Source organism: Leuresthes tenuis, unplaced genomic scaffold (genome assembly GCF_036924035.1).
Source record: "Leuresthes tenuis unplaced genomic scaffold, fLeuTen1.0.hap1 SCAF_3, whole genome shotgun sequence".
Taxonomy (NCBI): domain Eukaryota; kingdom Metazoa; phylum Chordata; class Actinopteri; order Atheriniformes; family Atherinopsidae; genus Leuresthes; species Leuresthes tenuis.
Genome location: NW_027325357.1, coordinates 8,099,983 through 8,112,353, shown reverse-complemented (window position 1 = coordinate 8,112,353; position 12,371 = coordinate 8,099,983). Strand labels below are relative to the sequence as shown.

Below are 12,371 nucleotides of genomic sequence, written 5' to 3'. Positions count from 1 at the left end.
ACAGTACAACAAAAATGTGTGCATTCTGATCTATTTGCAATTGTGGTTCTCTAATCTAAGTCTTCATTCATATTTCATGTACTGTATCTATTTATGTTGATGCCTCATAAATTATTAATGGTCGCACAAAATATTTATATAAATATTCTTATTTTGTTTGTCCTCTGTTTCTTCGAGACAAATTCTTCTGCTGGAAATTGCTTTTTGTTGGAACTGATTTTTTTAAGCAAACACAGAAAACAAATGAAAATCCTCCACGAAATCAAAGCTTTTCAGTGCGTTTTATCATGGCCGCAGTGTCATTACACCCACTTCTCTAGCTTTTACTAAATCTATTCACAACAGCTGGGATTTCCTTACGCTAATGCCTGAACTTATGACCTTAACAGTTTGCTATCACTTTAACACTTTGATCCGGATTTTCTGGAACTTTACATACACTGTCAGCTGGATGTAAAGACATTTACACTTCACTAATGCTGTCATTCTGTGTCCTTAGTCTGCACTGGAAAATCCTCTGACTCCACACCACACTATCATGTAATGGCTGAATATTTTAGCATTTCATGTGTTTGTGCTGCAAGGACTTAGCAAAGCAGGATTTGTCTTTGTATTCTGTCCCAAATTGATGTCATTAAAACTTATTTTTAAACATAACAAACTCTGCTCACTATTCTGAAGCCAAACTATCAGATTTAAAAGCATATACGTACACACAAAAACTTGAGCCAAATTTTGATACCGAATAGTAAGACAAATTTCGGCTAACATTTTAACGGACCAAAGACTATCTAATACATTTTACACGATTCTTTTTAATGCAGATTATGCTTGAATAGGAATTCCTCACAGCGTAGCCTGTAAAATGCTACATGTGTGACATTTTACAAATCAATTGTTCAATTTTAGAATGTCAAGTATCAGTGATTGTACTTCAGTACAATAATCCATTTCAAAACAATTTCAGTCCAACGTTATTATTTTAATTCATATATTATTTGACATTTCTCTGATTGCTTTCTCTCTTCAGCACATGTATGGCACACAGCATTGATTCCAACACAGAAGCATGTGTGTAAATCACAACATGTGATGAGTTGACTGAAAGAGGATCAAGATGCACAACATTGAGGAGGATTTAAAATTCCGAAAATCCGTTGTTCATTACAGAAACCAACAGTCTTACTCTGTTGGTTTGGTGGCAGTAAGAAAAGCAGACAAGAAGTAAGCAAAGGAGAAAAAAGTCCTCAATAGAAGACCAGAACACATGGGGGTCCTGTTCTTTGTACATTGATTAAAAGGCCGAAAATCAACTACTTCAGCTCCTCCTGGGAATACTAATCTTGTTTTTGAATCCACTTGAAAATTTGATTGATACAGCTGAATGTAATCATTCAAGATTGGAAGTGCTCAAGTGGTCAGTCAGCAATGTTACACAAAACTAGCAAAAGACAAATAAATTACTGTGTTAGTCCAATTAAAACCAGACTTTTACAATGTATGTTAAAATGTTTGTCCGACTCAAATCATACGAAATTGATCATTTCAAAAGCAGACAAAAAACCCTGGTTAATGCAGTTACGGTTTGAATCACTCCTGCATGTGTACACTCCACTAGACTCAAATGGACTAAGGCACTCCACACATGCTCCAAAGTTACATTTATCCTTCTTTAGATCCATTTCATATACCAGCTTAATCCAACTGAGGGTCACAGGGTGGCTGGAGCCTACCCTTGCTGCCCAAAGTTACATCTTTTCCTTTTTTTGTTGGACCAATAAAGTGTATTACCAAATCCCCCATAAAGCTGCTCTCATTCACATTTTTCGGTTTCTTTTGTCAGACAGCTAAATGAGTCAGAAATTGCAACTGTTAACCAGTTGCTCAAAATTTTTTCCAGGCTGCAGCTCTGCTTTAATAAAATCCTAATTCTATCATCTATCAATGCTATGTTGTCTGGACAGAATCACTTAGTAAATTAAAGACAACATCTGAGCAGAGAATTTGGCTATACTTGGGTATACAATGATCTCCCACAGAGACTGTGGCAAAATATCTGCAATGTTTCCTCACACAGCACAGTCCACAGTTTTGCAGCATAGGACATATTTCAGTCAATAAGTCCATTCCATTTCTGTGTATGTATACTAGGAAGGATGATGGTCTAATTAACTCACCAAGCTAAGCTGTAATGATGTGTATGGGGTATAAATACAAGTGCTGATGCTGCCATACAGCAAGGCTTTTATTAGAGGTGTGAATGGAATTCATTAATTTGACAATCACTAAAGGTAATACCAAAAATGGCCCAATCTGTCTACAAATTAAGCAAGAAAGTATACCAGCATCAATAACAATTAACAGTTAAAAATAAAAATAAAAGAAATAAACCATAGACTAGTTTTAATTTTACCTTGTAATTTTATGGTAATAGAGCATAAAAGGTAGCATAATAGTCTGCATGAAAAATGTGTTTGAATGTAAGAGTCAAATTAGGAAAATTTTATTTCAAAAGCACAAAGCCACTCTAGTCTTTGTGTAATAACTTAGGTAATTATATTATTATATAACAATGAACATTTAAAGCAAAGGGACTGCGAAACAGGTTAAAAAGAAATGCAAAAAATATTTTGGACACACCAGGCATGAAGATTTTTCCACTAAGCTATTAGGTCAAATGGCAATTAATGTTATTTCACATGTTGAAGCAATTAGGAAGAGGACAGAATCAAAAAAGGAGAAGGATCTCGCTGAGCAAGACTTGATGTCAGCTAAAGACAGGGGTGATCACCATAACATGTCATTGCAGCCATGATTGCCAGACTTTGGGTAACAATCTTATGAAGTCCGGCATCTAATCTGGTGTTTGACTTAACAGTTATGTTGATGTGAAAACCATTCTAACTGTTTTTTGTTTTGTTTTTTTAAATGGAGGGAGTTGTAAACAAGCATGACACCAAAACCATGACACGATGTATGTATAAAGATACAAGGATATGCCAGTTAATTTAACTTAAATTAAGAAAAAATGTGGACTTTCACTGTAAGGTTGGGTAATAAAGTCTGTGGAGGCGTGGGTGTGATTTCTTTTTTTCTTTTGTATATCTGCTCTGAAACAATTAGGTTTGGCTTTTCTGAATTACTGCTTCATTGTGAGACTGCTTCAGTCTCAGTCACTTGAGCATTGCTGGTTCCCCTCCTCGCTCTTACTTGAAAAGCTGGGGAGGAGGTTTAAAGTTTGAACACCTTGAGTTCGTCATCACTTCCCAAAAATTGTAGTTTATCATGTTGTTATGCTGTAACTGCATTTGAACATTACCCGGTGCATCTGAGAGCCAGCAATCAAGCAAAGAGGTATAACTGATTATGACTTAGAGCAACACATGAGTTGTTTTGCCTCTCAAGCCTGGAGTGATGCCCATGTTGCAGCAACATTTTCTAAAAACACTAAAAATTATAATTTTCAAAAGAAATATAGAATAACTTCAGTGAGATGTCAGTAATTTACAAAAAAAAAGCTGAAAGTTGAACCTATAAAATGTATTTTTCTCTGTTTTCAGTTTTATTCAGAGACAGTTTCACCTTTTCCAGAAAACCCTCGGGTTTTAGTCAAAGCCTGAGGTCTTATTGGGTTAACAGATATTTACATGAAAGCATTGACTGGCATTCTTAATGTACAGCTTCTGCTACTCCAAGCTCTATGGCCGTGGTGTGAGTGCAATCCCACAAAAATAGCATAGTAAATAAACCTAAATATTGACATTTTAACATCAATCTTATCTAACAGGAATATTAAAACAGTATCCACTTTCAGCCTTGTATTTCATGTAGCTTTGAAATGATTTAAAAGAGCACCTTTTCAACTTGTTTTGGTACAGTAGATAGCTTATCTGAGAGAGCTGTGGGGATATGTCAGTAAAACAAACAGGTAAAGGGAAAAATGACAATGCAGAGTAAAAAGACAGAGGTAGAGCAAAACAAAGATGTGCTTGGGTGGGATTTCAAGCAATGATTTAGTATTTTACAGAGTGACACTTTGAGAGATTGCCCTGGAAAAACCCTGCAGCAGCTTCCCCTTCTCTAAGGTTTAAAGCCTTAGCCATCACTTCACAGACAGAAGAGTGACACTCTGTGCGTTTGGATTCTGAGCATTTCTGTTCCTAGAAATGATCAAACTAAAGGCTCACAGTGAGAAAAAAGCTTTTTTTCTTCATATCAATAATAGCTCCCAAATGGTGTTTTGGTGAGAACAGAGACACACAAAACACCCATACCCACACACATACACACTGATTCTTCCTTTTTTCTTCTCAGTCTTCATCGTCATGCTAACCCTGCGTGTTTCACCCGGTGGGAGACAGAGTAGCTCATTGTTATTCCACAAGAGTCGGCTGATCTCAGCCAAATCTGTCTGTGGCTCACTCCTCATTCCTCATCATTCCTGTATTGTGCTGCTCCCAAGAATCTGAAAATCTCTCATCTCTGGGATCCACTAGAAATGTGGTAAATCTGTGAGTGACGCCCTCTCCCTTAGAGGATTCCTTACCAGATCTGCGGGAAAGTCTGAATTGGGCAGCTGAACAAAGATGGAGACATAAAGAGGAAGGCTTTACTCTGCTGAAAGCTCATGAGGCTACAAAGCCAAAGCTGTTCTAATATTGCGAGAAAATATGCCTGGTCCAGACTGGTGTCACTAGTTTGGTTTTTGCTCTGTTTTCATGCGCCACTGAAGGCAGAGTGAAGAGAGTAGCTGGCAATATCCTTGAAGGAAGCATGTGTCTCTCCTTGAACGACCAGAGCTCATCAATAAGTGATGCCCTGTCTCTTCCAGTCTATCACAAAAGGAGGAGCAGCCTTGATTTGTTTTAGATAAAAGTTCTCAACACAATCCTGTCTTTATTCTCGACTGCTTCCTTGATGACATCCCTTGTTCTTCTAAACTTCATGACTTTATAGTTTCACAGTTGTTTTTTATATTCCCGGAAAAGCCACAGAACCACTCTAAAAATAACTGAAACAACTGCAATGGTGCCAGTGCCCTTTGTTGCTCTGTCCTGTGAGTCTGGTTCAATACATTCCCGCAGTCAGAAGACAACTGAGAACAGTGATAGGGTTTTTTGGTTTTTTGGCCACACTGAAATCTAATCCCATTTCACAGTTGCATGCCGCTGTGCCAAAATAATCACTTGATGGGAGTTGAAAGTGATTACCACTGTTCACTCTTATCTCCAATGAGTGCAGAGAATATCATCCAGCAACAACAACAACTGCTCGCCTCTGTGATACCAGGCCAAATGAGAAGCAGACGAGGGGGGTACAGCCACACAGAAAAAAGCCTCCAGTGCTTTTCTACGGGATGTGCATCTGCAGCACATACAAAAGATGCATGTACTGTCAGTCGATTCGCATGGATAAGTAATTAGAGCACGTGTCCATCCCCTTACACACAGCCTACATATTTAATAAGCCCTTCTATAGATGTGTACTTTATGAATTTAAGGGAATTTCCACATTGGGTGAAAAAAAATTAGGTGAAACTCCATAATGCTATGGCTGGATTGCAAATAAATAGCATTTATTTCTGATTTATCATATGTCAACCTTGTTTTAAAAACCTAAATAGCTTTAATAGTTCATTTAATATCAGTGCAATATAGTCTAAACATTTCCATGTGCAGTTTCCCAAACAAACAGAATCCAAACAAATCTCTGAAAAGAAGAATTACTCGTTTGTTTTGGACCTTTGTACAATTTTTTGTTTGTCCAATATAGATAAAGACCCAATGCAAAACAAATATAAAGCAAACAAACTCAAGTAATCCATACTGTGCTCTTTTAAAGTAAAGTAACATTTTTAACTCAAACTTTCATGCTGCATATTCAGTCTCTCACTCAAGGACACGTCAGTATGCTGAACCGTCGCTGTCAAAGGCATGAACCCGCAGGCTCGCAGCAAATAGATGCTCTCACCACACTACATCACTGCTCAGCTCAATGTGTCTTCTGACAGCAGCACCAAAATGAGGGCGTTTCCTCACCTGATTGTCAGACATGACATAGAGAGAGTTCCTATCCAGAGAGAAGGCCATGTCCCGGAGGACGGGGCTGCTGTCCTTCATCACGGTCACTGTCTCATACAGCACTCCTCCCTCCAGAGCACCGTCCACCCTGATCTATAGAGACAAACAGAGATGAAGAGACAGTAAATGACATGCTACAGGAAGCAGTAACTATGTGGTTACTGTACATTTGTAGAGTGACATCTGTCCTCTACTGTATTATATCACTTTCCATGTTTCCCTTTGCATCTAAAATGGCAACTTAATAAGAAAAAAGAATATTACCGGTACTTTCAGTTTTATTACCATCCATATTCAGCTTTTTGGTACATTTTCAAACTTTAAAAAGTAGTAAAACATAACTTGTAAAATAATAGGGAACCTTGAGTTCAACATCCATAAATGAATTTCTCCAGACAAAACAAGTGCACAAAATGTGCATGTACAAGCCTCGCATTTTGTTCTTTGTATACAAATAGATTTATCACAATTCAGTTGTTGGCAAATTCTCCTCAGGTGTAGCAATCCAATTACAGATAAGATCAAAAACTAAGAAAATACTTCTGAGAAGTGACAGAAAAATGAAAAATAATCATTAGAAAGTAAATCATTGAAACTACTTTTCTGTTGTAAAATAAATGACCCTGTTAAAATGTAATATCTGATATGACTGTTTTAATTCAATCACAGAAAAGACTCAGCTGTAATAAACTCAGCAATAAAACTGTAAAATCCTCTTCAGGCTGTCAATGTTTATTTAGGTTTAACACCAAGCATTTGTATGTTGACAGTAATTCAAACAAAAGATAAAACATTACTCAAATTTTGAGTGCGTACTGTTGCATTCCTGCTGATTCAGCTGCATTGTCCAGCAATATCCCAAGTGAAGTGAGCATTGCTTTGCAAAAGATAAACAGCAATATTATTGATGTGACTCTTGTGTTACACATGTAACCCCTTCATAATCATCAACATTTTCATTAGTAACTTTAGTTCAATTACATATTAACAATAAATGTTTCTGTTTTATTTCAAATAAAGGCAAAGTTGAGAAACAGTTGTGTGTTTTCAGTACATAAATACAGGTTATGGTTCACCCTCTTTTGCACAAGTGTCCAAACCACCATGCCGACTCCATTACCTAAAACATCCTGTTACGTCTTACCCTTTCCATCCAACTTTCCAACTTTACCCTTTCGTGACAGCATTATGTACGTAGAGTTATTTTTTTTTAAACTCATCTGTTAGAAATAAAATAAAATCTTGAATAATAGTGTTCTATAGTTCTCAGTTTTATCCACTCCTTCCATGTCAGTTCTGGTTGTAAAATCACAAGATGGATAAAGCTAAACGACAAACTCAAGGCTTTGAATTGATAATACATAAACCAATGGGTGACCTACATAAAGGTAGCTAAAGCATATGATATAGACATGATAAATTAAGTATGAGCACATCTTAAAGATACTGGAGACAGTCAAGGTTCCAAGGCGATACTGAGCGATACTGAGTTTCTCTTTCTACATGCTGGACAACCACAAAATTTGTCAATATGGATTTAGTTGTTGGAAACTCCTTTCATGTAGCTATGTCCCTCTTCTTCCAGTCTTAATGCTAAGCTAGTGTTTGGCAAAAACATCACAGAGCTGGATTTTTCAGAGATGAAGCTGATGTTTATCTTCTTATCTACCTCTCAGACCACAAATAAGCAAATTTCCCAAATGTCTGCCTCCCAGCTTAGCTTCAGTTTGGATTACACTCATGCTCCCTGTGAATTCCTCACATGTGAGTGAAAGCTTGCACAATAAGCTGGGTGTGAGAATTTGCCATGGGCTTTTATGTATGAATGTTTTGATTGTATTTGATCACAATATCAGCACATTCTTTTTACTAGTCAGGTGTGTTCTCCAAGTATCCTCATGTGAACCAAGAAAAGGTATTATCATGGTCAATGATGAGACTGAGATAGAGGGAAGAGAAAGGAACAAGCTCCAACAAGCTGTTGTGGGTCTGACTCTCATTCACCCTTGAGGTTAAATAAGTTAATTTTTAAAACATGATCAGCAAGTTCTGCCTTAATTTGACTTTGGAGTGACTTTCAGACAAAAATAATTTCTGATTCATTAAATTTAAACAAATTCCCACTAGTGAAAGGATTTCAATTCCTCCCCCTCTGCTGACAAACAACATGTACTGTTTCATCCACCCATTTTCCATACCCGCTTCATACTATTAAGGGTTGTGGGGGAGGCTGGAGTCTAGCCCAGCTGCCATCAGGTAAAGGCAGGGTACATCCTGGTCCCAGTCCATAACATCAAAAAGTCTGTCTTCATACATTGTGTCTTATTGATGCGGAAGCTGTTGACAGGCAGGCTTGGGAACACATGAAAGTGCTTAAAAGATTTGGGCCTACTGATGCATATACAAACTACATGTTAGTACTCACTACATAATGAAAGCATTTGAACTTTTCATTGATTTGCTACAAAGACAAACCTGTTTGCATGTCTCTGTCTTTAATGCACTCCTCAATTTTTCATTCCACAAAGTTGAGAGTACTTCCACTGCCTTTCTCTGTTCGCACAGGGCTCGTGTGAACCATATCATTTAAAGATGACATGAGATAAAAGGGACACATTTGAAACAAGGAAGCAAAGTCTGATTAAGTAAACCTCAGCCAAAAGAAAAAAAATAATTATGCAACCCAAGCTTAAGCTTCATTTAAATTCCAGGGAAAGTGGCTCAATAACCACGTGATGCAATTATAATAAAGAGGAATTAATTTCTCAATCATAATAACTGAAATAAATGCAAGTTCGTGAAGAATTGGAGCAAAGAATTGTTTTGAAATGTCTGCAGAACGAATATGCCACATCTTCCCTGCATGCATCCCAACACGTGGCCTCACCACCCAAATCAAATTTGACTGCAGAAGATTCTGAATGTGTGCCAGGTTTAGCTCACACATGGTGGCAGCATTCTATTAGTGGGGACAGTTAATCAATACAAACTGATTACATGATTGGGTCCCATGGACACAAAAACTTCATCAATCCATCACAGCTCCACCTCCCAGGCAGCTGGGCCTCTCTAACAGTCAGGAATGAAGAATAGATGGGTTGTGCTTTCATCTGTATGGGAAGGAGGGTACATAAAGGGGTGAAGCTCTGTTCATACATACAATACCATCAAGTACCAAGTACAGTAATGACATTGGACAATCTCTTCACTACAGATCATTAAGAGGGCATTGTTTGTCTCTCATCTGTCAGATTGTTACTTCATCGGCCCTCTGCACAATCTTTTCCTTTAAATATTTATTTCAAATACAGATTTATCTCAGAACTAAGATTCTTTCACCCCTGCGCTTGATTCTCTTGCTCCAATTCCTCCTCCTTTTCTTTATCCGAATCCTCCTCTCTCTTTCAACAGTCCCTTACAGGAATAGAAGCAGTGTACATTTATTTTTCCCACACTACTGTGTTCAGAAATAGTGCAAATAGAAACCAGATAATGTAAGCATTTCTGTGGAGAAACTACACAAAAAAAAAGAAAAGCAAAGCAACCACATAGAGGGCAGATACTGAGCCTTGTGTGATTTTAGTTGGGTATGATGAGGGTTACCAGAGGCCAGAGTTGCAGGAATGAGCTCCAACAAATAATGACCCATCATGACCGATTCGTGGTGTTTGATTTCAGTGGATTTAAAAGTGGTTTTATCATCTAAAGCAGAGCTGACCAGGCAGAAGCCCTCTGGGAGTACAACAGGTCTCCAATCTCTCCTTAAGCCCTACAGCTTCTTAATGAGAGTAAGGCGGGTTTAATTGGTTTTATAATGAGCCTGCTTGTTGAAGGTGACACACAAAGTTACAAGCACACACACAAAATACCTCTGCACACAGGCTTGCAAACAAAAATAAATTATACTCTGGGTACTTACTCTTGTTGGTTGCTCTCATAAAATGTGATCACTTGTTTGCACCATCCAGGATTGTAGTCTCTCAGTAATACACATACCCAATGCGCAAAAATACATACAGCGTAGTGATAACAGTAATACCCACATAAAAGCCAGACGTCATGAAATACACTTCCATTTCTGTTGGCTGCAGCACAAATATGATTTCTGTCAGAAATGTAACAATTTCACTTTAGGGTTGGAGTTAAAACAACAGTATTTTAAAAACTAAAGTGTTATTGCCCCTACAGTTTGTCACTCAGATAGTGAGATCATTAGATACTTTGACTGACAGTGACACACAATAATATTTGGTCATTAGGGCAGCAACACATCTAAGAAACAGTTGTGACAGTGCCATGCATACCTGTTTGTACATGTGTAGTAGCCTGTGTTCTTTTAACAACAGTCTGTAAATGTCTGGGAGCTCAGAAGACTAGTTGCTTGACTTTTTGGAGAGGGATGTTGTTCCATTCATGTCTGATATATGAGTTTAGCTGCTCAACAGTCTTGGATCGTCCTTGTCGTTCGTTGCATTGCATGAAGCACCAAATGTTTTCAGTTGGTGATAGGTCTGGACTGCAGACAGGCCAGTTCAGCATCTGGACTATTCTACCACAAAGTAATGCTGCTATAACAGATGTAGTATGCTGTTAAGCATTGTCTTGCGGAAATATATTAGGCTTTCTTTGTAAAAGATGTCATCTGGACGAGAGCGTATGTTGCTCTAAAACATGTACCTTTCAGTGCTGATGGTGCCTTTCCAGATGTTCAAGTTAACATTTTCATAAGCACTACTGCACCACCATACCATCAGTGATGCAGGCTTTTGAGGCTTTGATCTTTGGCCCAGAGAAGACAGAGTTTCAAGATCATGTTCACATATGGCTTCTTCTTTGCTTGATAGAGCTTTAACCTACATTTGTGGATGGCACAGTGAACCGTGTTCACAGACATTGATTTCTGGAAGTGTTGCTGAGCCCATGCAGTAACTTTCATGACAGAATCATGCCTGTTTTTAATGCAGTGCTACCTCAGGGCTAGAAAGTCACAGGCTTTTTATATTGATTTTTGGCCATTTCCCTTGAATCTGGATTTGTCTGAATCTTCTCGTAGTATTATGTACAGTAGATGACGGAATGTTCAGAGTCTTAATAATCTTACATTAAGGAACAGTATTCTGAAATTGCTCCACAATTTGTAGATACAGATGCAGATTCAGCTGTTTCTTTTTCATACTACTTACTTTTTGCAGATGTGTTGCTGCTATCAAATTAAAGATGGACTAATATTTTTCATGAAATAGTAAAACAGGTAACTTTCTACCTAAGATGTGTTTTCTGTGTACTGTTGTGAAAAAGATTCATGCACATCATTGCAATGTGTTCTTATTTACATTTTACAAAATCCCAGTGTTTGTTGGGGAATAGGGTTGCATAACACAGTTTTTTATCCCGTCCTTTTAGTCGGGCAGAGCAACTAATCTCATTCTATGTGCTTATGTGGTAACACATCAGCATCTATCACTAATGTAACAATCAGATGTTAGTCAACTTAAAATGGTTCTTTCTTGCCCTCAGCTTATTCTGATCTAGAGTTACAGGCCTGATCTACCACATGATAAAGCTGAGTTAAAGCCTCCTTTTGTACACTCTCTTGTGTGGTCCATGTCATGCAAAAGAAAAACTGTGCCAATTTTAAAACCACATGTTAATGTGGCTTCAGTTTTTCTCTCATTTAATTCTTTCTTCCCAGCATTTCACAGCTGACAAGAGTATATATTTAACCCATGAATATGTAAGGCAGTAATGGCAACATCCGTCCTGCAGCTTAAATTCCATTGCAGAACCTGTGGTGGTTATAAACAACCCAGCTTAGTTTGGCTTCCACAAACAGATATGCAACCTGAGCCTGTGTGTGCCTAACAAAAACAGCCTCTCTCTTTCTCATGGATGGGTTTGCATCTTAAACATTAGGCTGCACTCTTGCCCTGTGAGAGCCAAAGAAAACAAGACATGACTTCTTAGATGTCACTTGGCTTTAGCTTCGTTGGCTCCCTTGTGAAGCTGCCAGACCTTGTATCAGGAAATCATCTACACACATGAGTGTTTACATATGGGACTGATTACAGGCAATGATTTTGAAGCAGGAGATGTATGCATGTAAATCTCTCTCTCTTTTTAACTGCAGAAACATTGGGGATTATTGTGTTTATATGGAAATGACAGTTCAAATTTGAGAGTTTCTTTGTATATGGCCAGCCGTTCTATGCCAAGTTAACCTAAACATATGGATGATGACCCAGGAGGCAAGGAGCAATCTGTTCAACTAATCATTCCCAATCTGCCATGCTG

At 38.0% G+C, this 12,371-nt stretch overlaps 1 protein-coding gene across 1 annotated transcript in view; it reads right to left on the bottom strand.

Annotated features, from left to right (window-relative positions):
- The window catches only part of LOC140303047 (plexin-A2-like), a 74,250-nt gene that overhangs the window by 38,499 nt on the left and 23,380 nt on the right, over nucleotides 1–12,371 (bottom strand). Inside the window, exon 4 of the mRNA XM_072381641.1 lies at nucleotides 6,039–6,173. Coding sequence (XP_072237742.1) covers nucleotides 6,039–6,173 — 135 coding nt within the window. The remainder of the gene's footprint in view (nucleotides 1–6,038; nucleotides 6,174–12,371) is intronic.